We start from the raw sequence: 23,399 nt of genomic DNA on the forward strand, positions 1-23,399 counted from the left end.
CCTGTGACCCCTCTCCCCTCACTCGCTCTGCTGCAGCTTTACTGGCCTCCTTGCTGTTTCTCAAACATGTGCATTCACTTCCCCCAGGGCCTTTGCATTTGCTCTGCCCCCTGCCTAAAATGCTTTTCCCCAAGATATCTGCATGATCAGTCCCCTCACTTCAGTCCGGCCTCTGTTTAAATGTTACTCCTTAGAGACCTCATCCATGACCATTTTATCCAAAAGAGCATGCCCTATTTACCCTACTTTTCCCCTAATTTCACACCACTTAGCTGACATTAATTTGTCTGTTTATAGATGTGTCCAGTGGGGCACAGAGAAACACTGGACACATCTATAAACAGACAACTTAACACTCTATAAGCTCCCCTTGGCAACCACTGTAGCCCCAGCACCTAGAACAGCTCCTAGCACAGTGGGCACTTGGCAGACGTTGCGGGACAAAGAGTGACTGAGGCAGGGCTGGTGCTCCTGGAGGGGCCCAGCCTGTGGGGGCAGGGTCTGGGATACACTGCCTTCAGATGACAGAGGTCATATCCTTGCAGACAGATGGTTAGTGAGTTTGCGGGAATATTGTTGAGACCATTGCTCTGCATCCCTCAGCACCCCTCTGTGAAGCCCTCTAGCACCCAAAGAGATTTCTTTGGCACTCTATGCTGTTCACCACCTCACTGCCCTTGGGGCAGTGCCCCTAGTCTACCTCCCTCTGCCTGATAATGTCATTTATGTAACTGCCTGAGTCATCCTTTTTGCCCTGGGTGCCAGGAAGCTCTGAGACAGTGTGAAGCTCAATGCTGTGAACTGTATGAGCCTGCATGGCCTTGACATTCTGTTCTTTCTCCTGCCTTTCCTGGTCCAGATTCCCATTTCTTTTCTTTTCTGGGATCTTGTCAGTTTCCTCAGAGCCATTATAGGAGGGGACAGAGTATAGAGCAATGGGTGCCACTGGCAGGGGAGGGCGAGAGCGTGGGGTGGGCATGGAAGCTTCCTATGGCATGCAGGCTGGACTTGAAGGATGGAGGGTGTGGGTGGAGGGAACAAGGTAAGCAAAAGTGGGGAGGGTGAGGTGCCCAGGAGTGGTCAGAGAGGTGGCTGGAGAGGTGGGTGGGGGCAGACCCAGCAGGGCCTTGAATGCCAGCCTAAGAGGTATAGGATAAGGGGAGGGGGGCGTGGAAAGGTTTTGAGCAGAGGAAGGACAGAGCCTGGTTTTACCTAGATCACTTTTGAATCTTGGAAGAAGGGAGACTAGGAACCAGTGAGGAAGTCACTGCAGCAGTCCAGGGGAGAGGTGTGGGCTGGGCTGGGGTGGCAGGCTACAGGGAGGAGGGTGGAACTGGGGAAAGCTTGTGAGTGAGAGTGAAGAGGACAAGGGTCAGGTGGGAATGGGGACCCAGGGAGGATACAGAGGTGGTTTTCAGGGGAGGGTGGGGGCTCCCTCATGTCTTCCCTGCCCAACTTCTCCCCAGAGTTCAGCCGACGCTGGTGTGTCCTTAGCGACGGGGTCTTGAGCTACTATGAGAATGAGCGGGCAGTGACCCCCAACGGGGAGATCCGGGCCAGCGAGATTGTGTGCCTGGCAGTACCCCCACCTGACACCCACGGGTGAGCACCCCTGGGGCTGAATCACAGACTGTTATTGCCGTAAGGTCTAACCCCCCATTGAGGAAACGGAGATAGGCCCAGAGAGGGGCAGAACCTTCCCAGGGGCACACAGCAACCTGGGGCTGGAGCCGGGTCTCCTGAGGCCCCAGGCTGGGGCTTTCCCACCACCTCTTAGGGGGCCAGGAAAGGACAGTGGTTAGGGGGTGGAGGCAGGGCTGCGTGGGGTGGGTCATGGCTGGGCTGGGCGGGCCTGAATCCTGGCTTGTGTATCTGCAGCTTTGAGCACACCTTTGAGGTGTACACAGAGGGAGAGCGGCTGTACCTGTTTGGGTTGGAGAGTGCAGAGCTGGCTCGTGAGTGGGTCAAGTGCATTGCTAAGGTGGGCCTGGGTTAGTGGGCAGGTGTGGGGAGTCTGACAGGGCCCAGGGTAGGACCTCCTGGGTCCATGTACCCATGGGCCCCAGCTCCCCTACCTCATGAATGGAGGGAGCAGACATAGGGCAGGCTTCTTGGGCCAAGGGCCCGACATAATCTGCAGTCCCCTAGCTGGGAGGTCAGGAGACCTGTGGAAGAAGGGCTGTGGGCCTTGCACTCCATTGGTGCTCAATACATGTTTAATAATGAATAACAGACAGAGCCATCTTAGGATGGACAGTACTGACTCCAGAGGGAGTGAGCTCCTTGTTCTGGAAGAAGGAGACTGCAGAGCTCTCCCCTGGGGACCAGAGCCAGGTGCCCTACGGGGTCCCCCTATGCTGTGAGGGCCTGTGACTCTTATTTGCTTGATCAGTCATCTGTGAGCCTTCTGATGGTCAGTCCTTTGAGCCCTGGGCACCCAGCTGAACCAGTCTTGGTCCTGGCTCTTCGGTGGTTCCTTTGCTGGTGGGGGAGACAGATGGGGCCCAGACAGCAACAATACAGTTATCAGTGCTGCAACAGAGGGCAGAGGAGGATCATCCCTGAAGGTGTCTGGGAACATTTTCCAGAGGAGGACACATCAGAGTGGGTATGAAGTGGGGCATGATACCTGAGTTCATGAACTGTGCTGGGTTCTGCCCTGGGGAAGAGAGAGGAGATAGCTGGGTGAGAAATTGGCATGCGCCCACAAGCCAAAGAGCTGGAGGGTCCCGGGCAGGCAGGGCTGTTGGCTGATGCAGTCTCCTCGGCTACCTTCCCTTTCTCCTGGCCTCCACACTAGGCATTCATACCTCCCTTGGCTGAAGATCTGCTGGCCCGGGATTTTGAGCGGCTTGGGCGCCTACCCTACAAAGCTGGCCTGAGCCTACAGCGGGCCCAGGAGGGCTGGTTCTCCCTCACTGGCTCTGAGCTCCATGCTGTCTTCCCAGAGGGACCCTGCGAGGAGCCGCTACAACTTCGGAAACTGCAGGAGCTTTGTGCGTGGACCCATCCCTGGGCCCCTAACTTCTAGGGCACCCTATCCTGGGCTCCCAGGCCCCCAGCCCCTCCCTGGAAGTCTGAACTCTACCCTGGCCTGGCTAGAAGGAGCCAGCCTACCCTCTTATGTCCTCTCCTGTCCTTGGGGTATATCTCAGCAACTCATGTATTGGGGGGTGGGTCCCAGGGACCTCTGTACCCAGAGAGCCTCAGGAGGGAGTCGGTTGGGGACCATGAACAGGGCCTCACCTCGACCGGCCCCTCCACAGCCATCCAAGGGGACAGCGAGAACCAGGTGCTGGTGCTGGTGGAGCGAAGGAGGTGAGCCCTGGACTCCCTGGGGGGCTCTGAGAAGCCTGGAAAAGTCTGAGAGTCTTGGGGGGGGGTTCGGGCAGGGGTAAGCCGCCAAGTGACCGACTCTCCCTCCCGACCCAGGACGCTGTACATCCAGGGGGAGCGACGGCTGGACTTCACGGGCTGGCTGGGGGCCATCCAGAAAGCAGCGGCCAGCTCGGGGGACACGCTGTCGGAGCAGCAGCTCGGAGACTCAGATATCCCCGTGATTGTGTACCGCTGTGTGGACTACATCACGCAGTGTGGTGAGCCCCGCCCCCGTGACACAGGCCCCGCCCCACCCAGCGAGACTGCCCTCCTGCCCGCCCCCTCCAGGCCAAGCCCCGCCTTCCCAGGATCGCCCTGGCCGTAGCTGTGAGGTCCCGCCCCCGGCTCAGTCCCACCCCTCTCCAGGCCTGACGTCGGAGGGCATCTACCGCAAGTGTGGGCAGACGTCAAAGACTCAGCGGCTGCTGGAGAGTCTGCGGCAGGACGCTCGGTCTGTGCGCCTCAAGGAGGGGGAGCAGCACGTGGACGATGTCTCCTCAGCACTCAAGCGCTTCCTGCGAGACCTGCCCGATGGGCTCTTCACTCGCGCCCAGCGCCTGGCCTGGCTGGACACCTCAGGTGGGCCCCGCAGTCCTTGTCCAGCCCGAGACCCAGGCTAGTGCTGCTGGCTGGGCCACTCCCATCCCAGGATTCCCTCCCTTCCACTCCCCATCCATGCGCTTGGACGCTTGGACGAGGCATGCCCAGGGGACAAGCTCCAGTTCCCCTCCCTTCCTCTGCTGCTCCTTCCATTGTCACTCTAAACAGAAGCAGGAAGTGCTGTCCCCTGGGATGAGAGGCAGAGCAACCGGAGGGGTGGGACAGGGGAGATGGCTCTGGGGGAAGGGGGGCTTCTTGACCTGATATATCTCTCCCCACCCAGAGATTGAGGATGAGGAGAAGAAGGTCTCCAGGTACAGAGAGCTCCTGGCTCGTTTGCCTCCAGTCAACCGTGCCACAGTAAAGGCCCTTATCAGCCACCTGTACTGGTGAGGAATGTACTATTGTATGGCTCTGGGGGGATGGGGTGGGAAAGATTCTTCTACTCCCAACCTGGCCAACTGTCCTCTCCTCAGAACCAGGTAGGCCTTGGGAACTGAATGTTGACTTTTGATGTGCCCTGATCTTGGAACTTTGTCTCCCAACCTACTTCCTGCAGGGGGTTGGGGGGGTTGGGGAGTAGAGGAAGTTTCACCTAGGACCCAGGAGACCTTGGCCACATCTCCCAGCTTCCCAGCTCTATTCCTCCCCAGGACCCAAGACATGGCCAGAAAGACTATTCCCACTTCCCCTTAACTAGTGGTGCACTCTGACCAAGACCTTCCCTGGCCTGACTCCAGGAGCCAGTCATGGACCTGCTTGGAACTGGGAAGGTGAAGTGGGGAGGTTCTGGACTGGACTTCTCACTCAAGCCTTCTGTCTTCCCCTGTCCAGCGTCCAGTGCTTCTCAGACACAAACCAGATGAACACACACAACTTGGCTATTGTGTTTGGGCCTACACTCTTCCAGACCGATGGGCAGGACTACAAGGCTGGCCGTGTGGTGGAAGACCTCATCAGCCACTACGTGGTGGTGTTCAGTGTGCGTCCTTGGCCAGTGGGCAGTGGAGGGCAGGGATGAGCCTCTTGCATGGCAGTGATCATCTGTGTCTCTCCCCCGCCCCGAAGGTAGATGAGGAGGAGCTGAGGAAGCAGCGGGAGGAGATCACTGCCATTGTGAAGATGCGTGTGGCTGGCACTGCCAGTGGGACCCAGGTGAAAGACAGGGCCTGGGTGAGGGGGCTTGGGACAGCTGCCTGCACCCACTGCCCAGACCTCTAGCTCAGCCCTGTCTCCTCACAGCATGCCGGTGACTTCATCTGCACAGTGTACCTGGAGGAGAAGAAGGCAGACACAGAACAGCATATCAAGGTGGGCGCTAGGGACCTAGAAGCCAGGGGACCAGGAAAGTCAGGTTGGGCCAAGCATAGGCTCAGGTGACCAGGGGAGCAGAGCTTCCATCCCAAGGGGGATCCCTCCTTTGGAGCCTGTATGTGGCTGGTGCCAGGGCCCATCTCTTTGCCTCCTTCCTACCCAGCTCCTCAGGAGCACTTAGAGACACTCCCCCAGCATCCCAGGACTCTAGAGGACCTGAGGGCTGGGCTCAGCCCCTGGATCACACAGTGAGGTTGGGGCAGAGCAGGGGCAGGGGTTGGGGGGGCGGGCTGACCTCTTCCTTCTCTGCCAACGCAGATCCCGGCATCCATGACAGCTGAGGAGCTCACCCTGGAGATCCTGGATCGCAGGAATGTGGGCATCAGGGAGAGGGACTACTGGACCTGCTTCGAGGTCAATGAGAGGGAAGAGGCAGGTGGGTGGCCACCAGGGTTGGGGCAGAGTATGGCATGGCCCGTACCTGTCTGGGCTGCAGCCCACAGTGTGGCGACAGTGGTGGCCAAGGGAGTGTTGGAGGATGGATGCTGCTGTCCCACTTATCTCGGTGACGGCGGTGATAGTGTGCTGGCAGGGGTTGAGGGGATGGCTGTAATGTGGCTGATGGGAAGGGCAGTGGAGGAGGTATGACGATGCCTTCTCGGTGTCAGAATGGTGTTGCTTGCGAGGGGGGCGGTGCTGAATTTGTTAATGGGATTGGCGATGAAGGGAGTAGTAGTGGTGATGACCACGCAAGAGGGATGGGGCGGGGTGGGGTGTGGTGGTGTTTGTGAGGGTGGTGGTGACGGCGGTGTGAGGGAGCCATGGTGGTGAAGAGGGTGACAAAGGCATTTTAGGATGAAGGATGGTCTGAATAGCAGTGGTGGATGAGGGTGTATCTGTTCCCCTGATTTGTTGAGTGCCAGCCACTGGGCTGGGGAGCCAGACACACCGTCCCTCCCCTCGCGGGGTTTAGCGTGGTCTGGAAGGGACATGAATGCCGTGATCGTTGTGATAATCGTACAACTAAGGCTGTGATCATTGCGGTGCAGGAAAGGGCCACAGCACCACCGGAGTTTGTAACAGGCTCTCCAGCTTTGGAGTCCCTGCGCTGGGAGGTGAAGACGAGTAGGAGTTACTTGGTAAAGGGGGAAGAAAAGTGCCTCCGGGCAGTGGGAGCAGCACAGGCAAAGGCCCTGGGGTAGCCACGGACATCACCCTTTCGAGGAGCTTGAGGTGGCAGTGAAGGGGTCGTGTCATGGGGTGGGGCTGGAGACGGAGACAGAGGCGGCCACCGGGCCTGACCACGATGCAAGGGTTAGGGATGGGAGTTTGGAGAGGTTGTTCCTTGCTGTTGGGCAGGGAGAGTGGGGGCAGGGAATGAGACACACGCTGGAGATCACATGGAAGGCCACGGCATTAGTCCAAGGACAAATGGTAACATGGGCCAGTGTGGCAACAATGATGGACAGGAGCAAAGAAATTCGACATATGGAGGGAAGATGGAGAGGCTTTGTTTCTGGCTTGAGTGGTTTGGTGGGTGGTGTTTTCCTTGATGGGGACACACAGGAAGGATCGCTGGCTTGCTTTTAGACATGTGGGTTGGAGCAGCTTTGGTCCCAGCCAGATGTGTCGAGCCTGAAGCTTGGGGGTGGAAAGGGCGGTCCTACTGGTGGCATGTGACGGTGCTAGTAGGCGTTGGGAGTGGACGGAGCCCGTGGACATGTAGGTGATACACGTGCACACTAGGCCTTGGTGCTGTGAGGCCCCGTGGTAACAGCAGGTGTGACCTCTCCCCAGAGCGCCCCCTGCACTTTGCGGAGAAGGTGCTGCCCATCCTGCACGGGCTGGGCACAGACAGCTACCTGGTGGTGAAGAAGCACCAGTCCATGGAGGCCATGCTGCTGTACCTGGGTAGGTGGTGCACCTGTTGGGGGGGGGGGGTGCTGTGCCCATAGGGCTGGGCAGGCTGGTGGATCCCTTCATCTGGAGCAGGGCTGGGCAGGCTGGTGGGTCCCTTCTTCTGGAGCAGGGCTGGGCAGGCTGGTGGGTCCCTTCATCTGGGGCCTGGGTGGGAGCTGCTGGTGCTCGGCAGGAGCCACTCAGGCAGAGGGTGCCTCGCAGTCAGGCCTCATTGGTGGTCGGGACAGGCTGGGGTGGTTTTCTTCATCCTGGGACCCTCCGCTGGGTGTCCGTGTCCTTGGGCCGGGGGTCGGGGCAGCCCATGCCCACTCCAGTCTTCCCCCCAGCCAGCCACGTGGGTGACACCAAGCACGGCATGATGAAGTTCCGTGAGGACCGTAGCCTCCTGGGTCTGGGCCTGCCCTCAGGTGGCTTTCATGATCGATACTTCATCCTGAACAGCAGCTGCCTTCGGCTCTACAAGGAGATCCGGGTAAGTGACCCCAGGGGTCCAGCCGTGCAATGAACACTGGCACCCAGGTGTGCTCACACACCTGTTCACAAACATTTGCCAGTGTCTGTCAGTGGGCGCATCCCTGTCATGGGGCGCAGGGGGATGGCACAGTGGCGGGGGAGAGCTAGAGACTCTCGGGACCCTTCTGCGATGGCCCTCGGTGGCCACTTTGCTGTGCCCCGTGGCCCCACCAGGCTCTAGCACCTGGGTGCCGTCACATCAGGCTCATGCAGCCTCGCCTGCGCCTGTTCCTTGTTGTGGCACCTGCAAGAACATGCTACATGGTGACAGTCCCCACTTGCGGCCCCTGTAGGCCCCGCCACCTCACAGGTTGTCCCTCCTCCATGCCCACTCTGTCCACATGCCAGGTGTCCTCCCACATCTTGGCACCCTGCCTCCCACATCTTCTGTACGTACCTGCCACAGCCCACCACTGCACACACTGTCCTGGCTCTGGACCTGGACCTCCTTCTTCCATAACCCTGATCCTCTATCAAACAGAGCCAGAGGCCGTGGAGCGGGGCCCCTGAGACCGTGAGTAGTTGTGGGCCAACTGCCAGCTTCCTTACACCGCCTGGGGGCCAAGCGAGCCTGGTGGGAGCGTGGGGACACAGCCAGGGCTCTTGGCCATCCCCAGGCATGGTTCCCTGACCCCTTGCCAGTCAGTACTGGCTCCCACCCTGTGGCTTGTGGCCTAGCTCCTGCCCTTCCTCGCCAGCCCTGCCCCAGAGTCCTTTCCCCAGGGTAGAACCCCCATCAGTGTGATGCTTTGTAGCTTTCCAGAGGACTCCATGTGGGGGCTGTGGAGCCAGGAGCGGAGGCCCCCAGGTTTGAATTAGAGTCTGATCCTCATCTTCCACCAGCCCTGGAGCCATCTTTCCAACCCTGCAGAGAGTTTCCAGCCTATCAGAACGCCTGTGCCCTCCCCCCGGCCCCGCCCTGATCCTACAATGCTGGGCTGGGACTGCCTAGGCTTGTGGTATAATCCCACCTGGGGTAGGAGTTCCTGCTCAGCCTCCCTGGCTGCTTGCCAGCCCTTACGTGCACACCCCTGGGAGACGGGAGCTTATCCACTCCTCCCTCGGGACTGCGCTGTTCCTAGAGGGATAGTTCTGCCTGGGAGAAGGCCCTTCCTCGAGTCTTGCTGAGAACCTGCCTCCTATGATGGCCCTGTGGGTCCCAGCTATGCCTCAGGGGCCACAAAGCATAGATGTCTGCAGAGGTGGGCAGCAGAAATGTGTTTCCAAGCCCAGGATTCTAGCCTGAGCTCCCAGAGCTGTCTCTACCAGTCAGCTTCAGAGATTCTGCCCTTCCTGCCCCTTGCCTCTCCTGAGTCCTCTAGACAGGCCTAGCTGCCACGGAGGGAGCAGAGCAGCTAGACTAGGACCCTCACCTCCCTCTCTTTGCACATTATACCTCTCTTAATGCAGTCTGGGCTCCTAGAGACCCTTGTGGGGGATGCCTTCTCTTCTCTCCTTTGCCTCCCTCTATGATTACTTACTTCTGGGTCTGTTCACCCCTCCAGTCAGTCTCCCTTGGCTCTGGGATGTTATATCCCTGATCCCCTCTTTATATGAGCCCCTTGGCTCAGAGCAAGACCATCACTGTGGGCAGAGGAGAAGGATGGCCGAGGCACCTGGAAAAGCACCTGCTGATCCCTTAGCACGGAGGGGAGAAGCAGGAGAATTAGAAGAAGGAAAAAGATCTAATGTTTATCAAGCTCGATTGGGTGCCCAGCCCTCCACGTACTAGGACACGTAATCTCGTTATTGTCCTGCAAGGAGGGATATTGGATATTGTCCCCATTTCACAGGCAAGAAAACAGGCTTCATGTGACTTGCCTAAGGCAGTCTCTAGATGGTAGCCTGGAATTCAAACCCAGATTTGTTAGCATCAGAGTTTAAGCTCTTTATTCCCTGAAATAACAGGAATCAAGGCCTCAGCAGCTGGGCTGCTCAGTGCAGGGCCAAGTGGTGCTCTCCGAATGGCAGCCAGCCCCTCCGCCCTGACAGAGCCCCAGGAGGGTGTGGTTGGGCTACTGAGGTGTTGGTAATTCTGGTATTTACTGATTTATGGTACAACAGATCAAGTATTTGAAATATTTGAAATTGGGACAGTACCCGGCAATTCAGGTATGTAAATGGAAGATGCTTCTTCCCAGGCATCTTTCCATTGTTAAACACCTTGGAGAGTCACATTCTTGAAAAATCTTGGTTCCAGCAGAGGTCTTTGAGCATCAAGGGGTGAACTTTATTCTCTTCCAGTGACCTCATACCTCAGCGATGCTGGAAACATGAGCTGTTTGATTAGAAACGAAGTCCCACATTGACTGATGTCCCCCTCCCCGCCTCAGCCACTCTCCTGTCACATGGGCGCCACGCATACGCCGCCCCCGCCCCCCCGCCCGCCCGCACACACCAGAGCCTGAGGAAGTGGAGGTCTGAGGAGTTTTTTTTTAATTCTCAGGGAGCCACAGCCTGGTTTGAATTCCTTGATTCCCACAGCTCTCTCCACACCCTGACTGGAACCGCCGTCATTCCTGTGTCACACCCACGAGCCTGTTGCTTCCACTTGAAGCTCACTCTACCCCTTGCTTCTGGTTCTCTTTTCCTGGCACCCACAGATCAACTTCTTCCAGGCCCTCAGCCTGCTTTCCATTCCCTCAGCCTGCTGCCTTCCATACTTGCAACCTGGTTTCCCACCCCCCCGCCCTGTCCTGCCCCGAGCCTGCTGTTTTCCCTGCCCGCAGACCCATTTCTTTCACGACCCCTGTCTCAAGTCTTTTCACCCCCATAACCCGGTTCCTTCCAACCTGCCGTCTGACGTCTTCAGTGCTCTGGGCCTGGCTTCTTCCCTGCCTGCATGGAGGTTTTCTTCCTTGTTGTATTCACCCACACCGTGTTGCCCGGTCTCCGCAGCCTGATTTCCCATCCCGGTGCCCCGTGTCCTCCTGCCTGCAGCCCAGTTTGCTCCAGGCCTTCTTGGGCGCATGGCCATTGTCAGGTCAGATGCTATGTGTGGGAGACATAGGGTTTCCCCATCAGGGCCTTGGTTCTCAGGGAGGATCAGGGTAAAAGCAGGGCAGTAGGTCCTAGTAAGGCCTCTTAAGCGATATCCCCTCTGACAGCACCCAAGTCTCCCCTCATCCCTAGGCAGCCCATCCTTTTGCAGCCTCACAGGGAGTCTACCAATCCCCGAAACTTTCCATCTCCCTGGCCATCCTCTAGTCCCCTGTGGAGCCATGCCTGGGGGTGGCTGGGGGCAGTGGTGGGAGCAGGGTGGAGGTGGCTCAGTCTTTGACCCCCAGTTTTGGTTGTAAGTGAGTCCCCTCCCCTACCATCCACCCTGGCACCCGGCTGCTGCCTGGGGTGCCTGGTGGGGGCAGGGCTTGGAGCAGGTGGCCCCCAAAGCAAGAGGAAGACTCATTAGCTTGACTCCCAATCCGCCTCTTCCTTGGCGGGGGGGGGGGGTCACTGCTCCCATACCTCTGCCTTGGGGCCAGCCTGCTCCTTCCAAGGCCAGACCCATGTGCAGAGAGGGGGCCAGAGGTGTGCTTGTCAGTGATCTGCTGCCCCTCCCCAGTACATCAGTCTCTCCCTGCCTGACCTAGACCACTGGAAAGTTCTTCCTTTGGTCTACCAAAGAGCCATCCTGCTTCAGCGTGAGTCATGAGCCTTCCCCTGGTGGAACCCAAGAGCTAGTAGCTGTTCACACAGTCAACCCTGGAGCCTCCGTGGGGTGGAGAGGGGTGAGGAATGAATAACCAGAGACAGACGCACCAAAGCAGCCAGCTGGGGCTCTCAGGTCCTACACGCTCGTTCAATTTGGTGCGGAGGGTGATGTGCAGACTTCTCCCTCCACAGACAGTCTGGGTCAGCTGATGCTGCGAGTCCATTCTCTGGTTTGCAGGGCAGCAGGGAGGGCCTGGGGATCACTGCTCTGTGTCGTCCTGCGGGGACAGCCGCCGTGGGGACCGCCGCCGCGGGGACTGAGGGTTGACTGTCTGATGCCGCTGCAGGGACAGAGGCCTGGGGGGCTCAGTTGGGCTGGATCATGGACAGGAAGGGCTTTGTCTGGAAGGCTTCCTGGAGGAGGTTCCCTGTGCTGGGATGCAAAGAGGGCTGGGGAGAGGGAGGTGGGAGGTACACAGTGACCCCAATTCCTGCCCCGACTGACTGAGTGCCGTCCCCCTGCCCTCCCCCATCCCAGAGTCACCGGCCTGAGAAGGAGTGGCCTGTCAGGAGTCTCAAAGTCTACCTGGGAGTGAAGAAGAAATTGCGGCCACCCACCTGGTGAGCTGGGGCTGGGGCCTGTGAGAGCTCAGAACCGATTGTTGGGGGGGGGGGGGGCTGGTGGTTTGAACTTGACAGGGGTTGGTACCATAGTTCTGAGGGTATGGTCTCCCAGACTCTCAGTCCCACCCTAGACCTGCTGAATCATGGACCCTGGGGGTGGGGCCGGCAGTCTGTGTGGTAACAAGCCATCCAGGGGACTCCGATGCTTGCTCGTGTTCGCGAACCACTGGCCTGGATTGAGATCCTGTCACCCACTACCTCTGAGCCCTTTCTGTGCCTCACTTCCCACATCTGTAGAAGGCAGAAAACAATGGTACACCTGTTTCAGAGGGCGGTTGTATGTTTTTGAGATGGAAAGTGATGCATGGCCAACCATTATTGTTATTAATTGCAGCCACCAGACCTGGTTTCCTGACTTTCTCCTCTCCTCCTGCAGGCCGTGCCTCGGTGTCTCGCAGGCACTAGGGCAGGCCTGGGGGTGGGGTGGGGGTGGGGAGCTAGGGGCCTGGGAGGCTGGTGCGGGCTGAGAGGAAGAGGCAGTGGCCAGAATGTGCTGTGCTTGCAAGAAGGCCCTGACCTCTGCTCCCTGGCTGTGTCCTGGGCACCTGGGCTGGGAGGCCTACGTGGGCTGGCAAGTGACTCCACCTGCCCCTCCCCTGCAGCTGGGGCTTCACAGTGGTGCACGAGACTGAGAAGCATGAGAAGCAGCAGTGGTGAGTGAGGGCCCTGGCCTGAGACCCCAGGCTGAGGAGGGATGGTTGCGTGTCCCCTTTGGTTGGGTCCCTTCACTGTCCACATCTGTGCCCTGCCCCGAGGCCCTGGGCTGGGGAGACAGGCAGGGTGTTCCCTGCTCAGCCTTGGCAGTGTCCAGATCTGTGCCCTACCCCGCAGGTACCTCTGCTGTGAGACACAGATGGAACTCCGGGAGTGGTTTGCCACCTTCCTCTTTGTGCAGGTACCAGGTGGAGGGTGGGGTCCTGGGAGGCTTCTGTTCTGGGCAATGGGTATGTTTGTTTCTTCACTATATAGGCCACCAGTTGCTTCAAAGAGATTTTAAGTTGCCTTTAACTCATTTGTTTGTTCGTTCACTCAGTAAGCCCTTCCTGGAGGCCACACTGGTCCAGCCCCAAGCCAGGCATGCTAGAGACAGAGGGTGCAGACCCCCACCCTCACGCACTCCCCAGGTGGAAGGGAACGCAGACCTCGAAGTGGCCTGTTCAATAGCCTGGTGTGATCAGCGTGTGGAGACAGAGAAAAGCCCAGGGACCCTACCTGGGGGAGGTGGCGGGTGGGTGGGGAAGGCGGCAGGGAGGGGGTGTCTCGGGAGCTGAGTCTGAGGATGACGGAGCCTTCACCCTGCAAAGGCGGTGGTGGGGGGCGGCTTCTAGGCAGAGGGAACAGTTGATGCAAAGGCATGGCAAGAGAACTACAGCTTGCCCGGCAGGATGCAAAGAGAGAAGTCAGGAGTGCCAGAAGTTGACGCTGGAAAGGAGGGAGTCAGGAGCCAGATCTCAAAGAGCCTTAAAGGCCATTCCCAGGAAGCCGAATTTGACCTAGTCAGCAGTGTGAAGGGAGAGTTTGAAGCAAGAAAGTGGTGTGCAGGTTTGCGTCGGCGAGGGCTCATTCTGGAATCGGCGTGCAGGAGAGGAGGAACTGAGGGAGTCAGGTGGCCGCTGCAGTGGGCCAGGTGGGAACAGGCTAGGAAGGGCTTGGAGCCAGCGCCGGGCCGGGGTTGGGGGAGGGGGGTGGACTCCAGCCATAAATTTTAAATGAGAGCTCCGAATTGTTTGGGGAAAAGGGAGACAGAACTGTACCAGGGCCCTAAGCTGAGTCCTTTTAGCTCTGAGCTTCCTGGTAGTCAAGCCTAAAGGGTAACAGGTGGATTTCTCGGTTCCTGGTGAAAGGAGGCACACACACGTTCCTCTAGAACGGTTGTCTTGGCGTTGCATTCTTGGAGCAGTCTGTGGACCTGGAGGTGGGAGTTTGTGGAGTAACATCACTGGCTGCGTTTTGCCAGGGATACAGTCATGTTCTCCTCTCACAGCTGCTTCTCATACTGACTAGGATCAAAGCTGAGGGTGTCACCTAAGCTCATAGCTGGAGGCATTTCTGGGAAGGGCGGGTGGGCCCGGAGCTGAACGTCCAGGTGAGCTGAGTGCCTTCCTTTTATCTGCTCCCCAGCACGACGGCCTGGTGTGGCCCTCGGAGCCCTCCCGTGTGTCCCGGGCAGTGCCTGAGGTCCGACTGGGCAGCGTGTCCTTGATCCCCCTGCGTGGCAGTGAGAACGAGATGCGCCGGAGTGTGGCCGCCTTTGCTGCAGACCCGCTTTCTGTGAGTGGCTTTCAGCCCCTGCGGGCAGAGGGCCGGGGCCTGACTGGGTCCACTGTCCACCTGAGTCACCTCTCCACTTCTCCTGATTGCCCCCCCGCCCCCTCCCTCCGTCCTCCTACCGATCCTGACAGGCTCTTTTGGTTGGCGTAGTTCACAGGAGCCCCGTCTTTGCCTGGCCCTGGGGGACCCCAGCTGACCTGAGCACTCCCAGGCCACCGTTACAGAGTGGCCGCCGGCCCCTGTGAACTTTCACAAAGTGCTTATGGAATCTGGGCTTCTGTGCCTTCCCACAGCTCCTCCGCAACGTCTGAGCGCGTGGCCTGAGCAGCCCCTGCCTCTGGGACTCTGCTGCCATGAAGCCTTCCTGTTCCGACACCCTCATGCCCTACGTGCCCGGTGTGAGCCAGCAGGGGGCGCATGAGGAAGCTGCACCCCCCCCACACCCCACATCCTGACTGCAGCACCGGGTTCCCTGGCCAGGAAGTGGAGGGCAGCAGGGTCTGCCTGAGGAGGAACCCCTCATTGGCTCTGTCCAGGTGCTCAGCCCTCCTGGCTTGGCCTTGCTCCCCTGTCCAGGGGAGTCACCCACCCTGAGTTTGAGGGGTTGGAGAGATGGGATGGGCGTCAGTCAGGAACTCTGGGGGCCACCATCCTTGCAGAGGCCCAAGGCCCTGGGGCCCCGCTGGAAGGGTGCCCACCCCCTTGTCCCAAACTCCAGAACAGCAAAAAGTGGATGCTCTAAAGGAACACTCAGCTGGGATGGGGAGGGAGCTCTTGGGTATGTCTCTGTGGAGCCTAGAGCTGGGCCTGGGGGACCTCAGGAGCCCCCTCCAGTCTAGGCTGACTGGGAGGGCCCAGGCTGCCTGGTGCCCCTTCCCCACTTTGGGGGCCTTTTGATAATATAAATATATCTGTATATTTTATCCTATGTTGCTGAGGCCTGTGATTGGATGGGGGTTTTAGGTGTTCTGGTGTAGGGGGGCCAGGAGTTCAGGAGGCCCAGAGGTGAGTGCCTAGTGCCGTGAAGCTGGGGGGGATCCTGGGTCCTGAGCTGTTTAGCCACAGGCAGAGCCCCGGCCCAGCTCCATCCATCCCCATTGCACGCCTGTGCAGCCAGGCTGGGGAAGGCTGGTCCTGACCCTGGCCAGGACAGACCCCAGCTGGAGCGAGTCCCTTTCCCTGCTGCAGTCTAGAGTCTGGGCCAGGGCCTGGGTGTAGCCTGTGAGGGACTCAGGGCAGCCGCCCACCAGCCCCTCTGAGACACAAGGTCACAGAGTCACAGGAGCTTTATTAAATTAGGAAGAAGAGTCTCAGGTGTCCCTTGATGCCTATGCATGCCCCTTCAGAGGTGGGCCCTGCCTTACCCCAGGAGGCTGCCCTCACTGGGCACTGCTTGGTTGTCTCCTCCAAGAAGACAAGGCCCTGGCAAGTGGGGGAGATAATGAGCTGTTCAGAGACCTATTTGGGACTCCCTGGGAAGGGGCCAGACACCACATTCCTGCCTCTGCCTAGAGCCTCATTACCGGCCTCTCTCCAGGGGCTCAGCAGGCAGACAGGCTGACCTCCCAACCTTAGCCTCAGCCAATGGGGCCTGGGCAAAGGGGGTGGAGATGGGTCACATGACCTCTGATTAATAGGATCCAGCTCTGGGAAGGCCAGTGTATGGATGGCGTCTTGGGGACCTGAAGGTTGTTCCGGGCTCAGCCTCTCCCTGAGAAGAGAAGGTGGTTGCCAGATTGGAATGGGTTTTCCTGGCCAGTTTCACAGGCTGGGGCTAAGCCCCTTGAGTCTCCCCCTTCTTACCTGCCTGCAGCTGGGACAGGATTATTGTCCAAGTGCTCAGGGCTGGAATTCTTCCCTGGATCTGACCTTGGACTGACCAGCTAGTTCTGAAGCCTAGAGAGAGGGTGGGTGAGACTGGAAAATGCCCCAATGCCAGGAGGCCAGTGTTCACTGCCCAGGCTCGGGGATTGGCTGCAGTGACTCAATTAGGCCACCAGGGGCAGCCACGGATAGCTCAACGTTACGTGGTCCCAGAACAGGTCTGGAGACCCAGTGTGGCTGTCCTGGCCCAGGCCTTGTTCTGGTTGGAGTGTGGGGAGGGACGGGCCCTGCCTTTGACTCCAAGACTAGTGATATTCTGGAAGGCAACACTGAGTGCTTTGGACTCCCATGATCTAGGAGCCGAAAGAGAGAGTAGCCCTTTTCCAAGTACCCACTGTGGGTCAGTAACCTGTGCTCTGCACTGTCTCCTTCTGGCAGAGGAAGAAAGGCTCAGAGAAGGGAGGTGACTTGCCCAAGGTCACATAGCTCTCCTGAATCAGGCCTGGGGTCCATTTCTACAATCCCACTTTCAGTGGGAGAGGGGTCTCCCTCTTCTACATCCCTCCTGATTTCAACTCTTCTCTCTCCTCTTATAAGTGGCCCCATATGTTCCCTGGGAAGGGGATCTGAACTGTCAGAGTTAATGATAACTTAAAGTGCTTTCCCTTGGGATCGGGGACGACGTCCCAACAGGAGCCTTCAGGCCTCAACCTTAATGAATTATGGCAATGACAACAGATGATGGGTGGATTAGGGCAGGAGGCTCTGCTGGTCTTGGTCAGACGGATTCCTAGAAATGGGGCCTCTTGGGACCCTGAGTGGTTTATATTCACGTACTTGAGGTTGGGATTGGGGGGAGGGGGAGGGGGAGGATGTGTGAAGATCCCAGAGCTAGACCTGCTGAGGGGTGGGGAGCAGCTCTTTCTGGAGGAGGAGGTGCCCCAAGCTGGCCCTGAAAACTGGAAGCCTTGCTAGGTGCCCATGGTAGGGAGGGGTGCAAGCCAGGGTGAGGTGGGTTGAGGTGTTGGTAGAGAAGGACCAGGTGACCCAAGTCTGGGCCTGATCGCAGGGGACCACAGTGAGCCCTGGGAGAAAAGGCTGTGGCGAGTCAGTCTGGGTGGTGAGAGCATTATGGAGGGAGAGGGAGGAGGGAAGAGGGGAAGGGCTGGTGATGGGGTGGGATGTCTGTCTGTCTGTCTCTGCTACCTCCTTCCTGCTCAACCTGCCCACCCTGCAAAGTGTTCAGCAGCCTTGGAGGGCCTCCAGGCCTCGGGAGACCCCCAGGCTCTGCAGGAAATCAATGGGACAAGGGAGGGGAAGATGGGCCCTGCCTCCTCCTTCCCCCAGATCCAAGGGATTGGCAGGAGGCCTGGAGCTGAGGCTTTCTCACCTGACCCCGTGCTCTGGTGGCTCCCGAGCCCCCTGCCCACAGCTCGCTGTTTTGGAAAAACATGGGTGTGGATGCTAGTTGGGCAGATACCGACGCTCCCATGTATAAGCTCTGGAACCTTGGCTGAGTTCCTGAGGTTTCTGATCCTCACTGTTCTCATCTACTTTGGAGATATTAATAGTACCTACTAATGGGAGGATTAAATGAGCTAATATGTGTGAAGTACCAGCACTATCCCTTGATAATCCCCTTCCCAAACATGTCTGGGGAGACATAGCATCCAGAGTCTTCTCCAGGCCTAATATCTTTTACTTCAACAAGCACTTCTTGAACACGTACTTTGTGCAGAGCTTTACTGGACACTGAGGGGAAGCAGATAAGTAAATGCTGGAGGCGGGGGGAGAGGGAGCCCTTCTGGTAGGGGTATTGATGAGGAAAGACTCCACAGAGGAGGTGAGGCTACAAAGATGAGCAGATTTTTACAGGTGGAGTTAAGAGGGAAGGGAAAGGTGTCTTCAGGGGAGGCAACAGCATGAGCCAGGGGCAAGGTGATGTGACCCTGCAGTGAGCAGCCCATTGTGGGTGCAGCTCAGTGCCCCGGGGCCTATCCCCCATGCCTCTGGTGTTGGAGGCTTTGCCTTTCTTGCCTCTTAAATGTAACCACATCCCAGTCAAATGGGCTCCATGGGGTCTTCCCTCAGCAGAACAAGGAATCATTCCTATTCCTTTAGCTAGCTCTGTGACCAAAGTGTGATCCAGGCCCTAATCCGGGGGATGTCTGTCTGTCTATCGCACATATACACATAAGCACGGCTGGCATGAACCTCCCAACCTCTCCTCCAATACGACACTTCCTTCAGGAAGCTCTTCTGGATTGTTCTTCCATAATGTGCATACTTAGAGTATGTGGGCCTATGCCCAGTCACTTGGCCCCAGCTAGGGACAGGCCCGGGGAGGAGCTACTGGAGCAGGGCCCCCTGGTCAGCCCGAGCTGGTCCAGTACTGGTGTGTCCCCTCTCCCATGCCACGCTGAGCTTGTGGAAATTTCCACACTTTCTTTGCCCTGGTTACAGCTCCCCCTGCTCTGTTTGTCACCCTGGAGACCCAGTGGCGCGGGCGCACACATGCCGCACACGTGCGCTCATGCCCTGCACACCTCAGCCTGCACTTCCAGATATGCTCGCGCACGGCACGTGTCTGAACGCCCCCACAACAAAGCTCTCTAGGAAAATTGCCCCCACCCTGCTCCTCCTCCTCCACTCTGTCCTCCCACCACCAACCACCTCAAAACACTGAGACCAAAGAGATGGGCTGGACGGCCCTCCCACCACTTGTCAGCCTGGGAGGCACATCCCACTCCCTGACTACAGCGTCCTCCTTCCCCCACCACCCGCTTTTTCCCTCCGTCTGTCTCCTCAGCTTCTCAGTCCTTCCTTCTCTGCCACGTCTCTGCTCCTGTCTCTCTCTCCCTGCGCCTCAGTCATTCGGAGTCCTCTTGGCACTCTTTCAACCCCCTGAAGTAGGAACTGTGCTTCCTCCCTGCCCTCCCTCCTGGGGGCCTTAGGTTGGGGACCTCACGGGGTCTTATGGGGACAGGCCAGGCCTAGGGGACCCAAGGTCCTGAGCCTCCAGATCCCGTCACGTCAGCCCCTCCTCCTGTGTGCCTGGCACCATGGAGACCAGCGTCATGGTAACGCAGCTGGGTGGGCACGCCTCCCTCCTCTTAGGGGGCCCCCCATGGCCTCCTGGGAGCTGCCAGGCGGCTCTGAGGAGATGGGCCTTGTGCTGACGCCCTCCCCCAGCTCATGCCAGCCCAGGATACCCCCACCCTGACCATCTGTACTTGCACCCCAGCTTCCAATGCCACAAGCCACGAATCCCTAATGGGGGGGGGGGCGGGATGGTGGATTCTCTTGCAAACATGAGCTCCAGAGCTAGGGACCTTGAGGGTCTTTCACCGACTGAGAGCTCATTTATTGATCGAGGACCAGAGAGGGCAGGGGCTTGCTCAGGGGAACACAGCAAGTCTGGCCAGGCTCCTGACTCTCAGACGTTGGTTCTTTCCTCTGGGTTCCCACCTTCCACCCGGGTCAGTGGTCAGTGGGGCAAAGGGGTCATTCCAATCTGGGCGGTCTCCAGCCAGATGCATATGATAATGCTGATAAGCCACAATGAAGCACCCCCACCTCCTGGGCTAAGGCTTTGCATGTGTTTTCTTATTTGATCCTTACAACGAACCCCAGGAGGGAGATATTCTCATTTTATAGCTGAAGAAACCAAGGCATGGACTTGACGATGTCAGGTGACTAATAAGTGGTGTGGCTGGGAAGGAACACAGGTGCAGGTGAGCCAAAGCTTCATGCCCAGTGCCCTCCCCAGCAGGCACTCTTTTTCTAAGTCAGTGACAAACCATGTTTTCGGTTCTGTCTCCTCCTGGAGAGAGTCCACGGGGAGGATCTGGGGCTTAGTCTAAGTTTGGCCGTAGGGTTTCTAAAAACCAGGGGGTTATTTTTCTAAGAAGGTAGAGAGGGAACAGAGACTCTCTAGTGTGGTTAGCCCTAGGGAGGACCTCCCCCGCAGTCCAGCAATGCAAGCTCACAGATCCCAGGTCCTCGTAGAGTCCTGTCCAAGCCCAGGCTGGAGCTGTGTGATGGAGGGAGGAGACCCTGCCTCCCAGGCCCAGCTCCAGCTTGTCTACCGACCTTGATGGAGTCACAGTGCGGTTGCCTCCCTCCTGGCTTATGTAATCATTCAAATATAGCAGCTGCCGTTATCCCACTGAGTCACACCCACTCCCGCCCCCACTCAGGTGCGGGGAGTGAAGGGGGAAGAGGTAGATTAGGGCTGAGTGGGTAGCTCAGGGCCTCCTGGAAGGAGGATCCTGGTGTGCCGCGTTGGAGGCTGGTGGAGATGAGGAAGCTGGGGCCAGAACCCCAGGGAGAGTAAAATCTTTCCCAGAGTATGAAGCCACAGCCTGTTCGGACCTGTCCCTGCTGGAACGCCACATTCCTGGGGATGCCTCCCCAGGGTCACGAGCTGTACCCACAGCCTTCTTTCCTAGTCCTGTGCCCCTGGGGAAGAGGGGAGGAGGAGGAGGGAGAGGTGGAGGATTACAAAGAGGAGGAGGTAGTAGAGGGGACAGTGGCCAAGGGTCCCTGGTCCTGGGTCTAGAGCCCTCCTTCTATTCACTGTGTGACCTGGGTATGTTTCTGCCCTCTTGCCTGTTTCCCCCTCTGCACCGTAAGGAGTTGGATTTCACTGGCTCTGGCACCTTTTTGTGCTGTCTGGTCCGTATTCCTGGAGATGACCTCAACCTTAGGCAGAAGGGACTTCCAAGCATCTGGTCTAGCCCCATCCCTGGCTGACTTCCCTCTCTTCCTTTTCTTTGTCCATCCCAAACCTGTCCATCCTCCATGGGCCAGTTCAGCACCCCTGCTCCCCACCAAATCCATAGGGCAGTGGAGACAGGAAGTGTCACTGGGTTCTGGACTGAGGGGCCGAATTTTGGCTGCCTCTCCCCTTCCTGAACTGGCCATCTGCTCCACCACTTCATTCCCCTGCCCAGCAGGAATGGGGAGCTTACTCCCCCTGTGTGAGGTCACCCCTTCTTTCATAGTTCAGCTCCGACTGATCCTGGACCTGAAGCAGGCCCACACAGCACCTCAGCCCTCAGCTCTGGGTCCCCAGCACCTTCCTGGGGTGCTGAAGAAGCCACACCAGCTTAGAACTGTTCTGGAGCCTGGGGTGGCTTTTTGCCCCTTTGTCCATAAGGGCCTTGTCACCCATGGCGTGATGGGGTCTGTGCTTAGTGTGGGAACACAGGGAACTATGCCAGGCCCTTGGCGAGGATTGGTGTCCTTCAGGCATTGTCCTTGGAGTCACAGGGGGCATCTTCCAGGCTGAGGGGGAAGCAGAGGAGCACTGTGAGATGGCTCAGAGTTTCGCACTACCCCCCACCCCGCTCCTTGGGCTTCAGTTGCCAAGATTCGGATGTGGGGCCCCTCCTGGCTCCCAGCCAAAGGGAGTCACCCAGGGGTTTTCAGGCCAAGCCTCCGTGAAATCCATGTTCCGCCAATTACCCGCCTTCCCCCAAGAAGGCTGAGGGACACTCTATGGCCCCAGCCTGCCCTTGGGTGGGGGTGGGCAGTGGCTCCCACAGAGTGGGGCAAAATGAGCCCCCCCCACACCATCCACCTGCAGCGTTTTCTTGAGGCCTTGCTCTGATGTGATCCTGCACTGAGCTCTCAAGCACTGTCTCACTTCCACACTCACCTGTATGTCCTTCCTACTTTCCGCAACATTTCTCACTCGTACCTGGTGAGGCTGCCCAAAGGCTGTGGACTGGGGCTGAGGTGACTAGGACTTTGGCCTGTCCTTGAGGGAAGTGTGATCCAGTGGAAGAAATGAGGTGACCCTGAGCAGGGGGGTGGAGTGGTGGGACAGATGACAGGGAAGAGGGAGGCAGCCAAAGGCTGCTCAGCTCGGAACCCAGTGGTCCCTCCTGCCCACCCTGTCCCCTGGGCAGGGTGTGTGCCGAGCTGATCCAAGAAGGATAGGCCAGGATTTGGGACGGGCAGAGAAAAGCAAGAGGAGGGTGGAGTCAGCCTGGCAACCAGGGTACCAAGTCAAGGAGGAAGAAAGAACTGACGCGTGCTTAGGGACTAGACCCTGCTCCATGTGGATCAGAGAATGGAGAGATCGGTCGGGGCCGAACACGAGAGACTTTAAATACCAGGCTGAGGAGCTCGGCCTTTATCCTGAAAGCACTGGGGAGGGTTTTGAGGAAGAGTTATGTGACCAGCTAGGTAGGGAGTCAGTGCCCGGTGCAGGGTGGAATGGAACGGAGGGGCAGAGTTGGGGTAGGGAGCTGGAGAAAGACCAGAGGAGGGGAGGGAAGCTGGGCCTGGAAGGATGGAGGCAGTGGATAGAAGAGAGGATTACAGAGGGAGAATTGACGCTGACAGATTTGACTCAGGAAGTGCAGGAGAGGGAAGATGCAAAGAGACTTTGAAGTTTCCAGATGGGATTAGAAGTTTGCTGATGCCTTTGATAGAGACAAAAGATATGTTGGATGTTGAATATTTGAGTGTAAGGGGCCCCCGGGGTGGTCCCACAGATGTTCAGGAGGCAAGCGGAGCCCGGGGGAGAGGGCTGGGCCGCAGGGGGCGCTCGGATGGAGTTGGCACGTTGGGGGAAGGCTCCAAACTCCCTGAGGGTGGGGTGGAGAAAGAGGAGAGACAGGGCCTGGTGCTCCTCTGAGGAGCCCCCATGTTGAGGGGGCAAAGATAGGATGAGCCAGCGAGAGAGACAGAGGTTGGGCCGTCTGGAAGGTGGGAGGGAAACAGCTGAGCAGGAAGGGGGCGGGAGAGGGCGCTCAGAAGAAGCCGCCTTCTTTGGCAATGAGGAGGTTGAGCAATGAGCTGGAGCCTTGCAGTCCTCGCGAGGCAGGGGGCGCAGGGCGGAGGCTGGATCCCAGAGGCTACATCCTCCCATCACTTTGGGCAGCCACCCGCCTCCCAGCTTCCTCTCACCTCCCGCCAGCTCCCCGAACTAGCAGGCACAGTGTCTGCCGACCGGCTGCGGAGCGGCGGACCAGGGCCTGTGAGCGCGGCGCTCCCGGATCAGCACCCGGGAGAGCGGCCGGGGCCGGCGGCTGGGAGGGGCTTCGCGGTGCGCGATGCGCGCTTGGGGCCTGGGGTTCCTGCCGCGCCCGCCTGGCAGGCTGCAAGCGGGAGGAGGGAAGAGCAGGCCGATACACTCCGAGAGACATTCCCTCTCCCCTTTCAGCCCCATCCCCCCATCCCAGCACTGCCCTACAGGAGCCCCTACCCCAACATTTGAGGCCGTTACTTCC

General features: G+C 58.5%; 1 protein-coding gene across 1 annotated transcript in view; it reads left to right on the forward strand.

Annotated features, from left to right (window-relative positions):
* Positions 1 to 15,254, forward strand: part of ARAP1 (ArfGAP with RhoGAP domain, ankyrin repeat and PH domain 1) — a 62,297-nt gene extending 47,043 nt beyond the window's left edge. The window contains 19 exon segments of the mRNA XM_027578829.2: positions 1,467 to 1,602; positions 1,879 to 1,981; positions 2,801 to 2,996; positions 3,267 to 3,318; positions 3,433 to 3,596; positions 3,745 to 3,957; positions 4,262 to 4,367; positions 4,813 to 4,960; positions 5,047 to 5,133; positions 5,221 to 5,289; positions 5,611 to 5,728; positions 7,090 to 7,203; positions 7,539 to 7,684; positions 8,207 to 8,239; positions 11,915 to 11,997; positions 12,663 to 12,713; positions 12,892 to 12,955; positions 14,182 to 14,331; positions 14,625 to 15,254. Of these exon segments, the coding sequence (XP_027434630.1) occupies positions 1,467 to 1,602; positions 1,879 to 1,981; positions 2,801 to 2,996; positions 3,267 to 3,318; positions 3,433 to 3,596; positions 3,745 to 3,957; positions 4,262 to 4,367; positions 4,813 to 4,960; positions 5,047 to 5,133; positions 5,221 to 5,289; positions 5,611 to 5,728; positions 7,090 to 7,203; positions 7,539 to 7,684; positions 8,207 to 8,239; positions 11,915 to 11,997; positions 12,663 to 12,713; positions 12,892 to 12,955; positions 14,182 to 14,331; positions 14,625 to 14,642 (2,051 nt within the window). The 3' untranslated portion in view covers positions 14,643 to 15,254.
* The last annotated feature ends 8,145 nt before the right edge of the window (positions 15,255 to 23,399 follow it).

Source organism: Zalophus californianus, chromosome 11 (genome assembly GCF_009762305.2).
Source record: "Zalophus californianus isolate mZalCal1 chromosome 11, mZalCal1.pri.v2, whole genome shotgun sequence".
Classification (NCBI taxonomy): Eukaryota; Metazoa; Chordata; class Mammalia; order Carnivora; family Otariidae; genus Zalophus; species Zalophus californianus.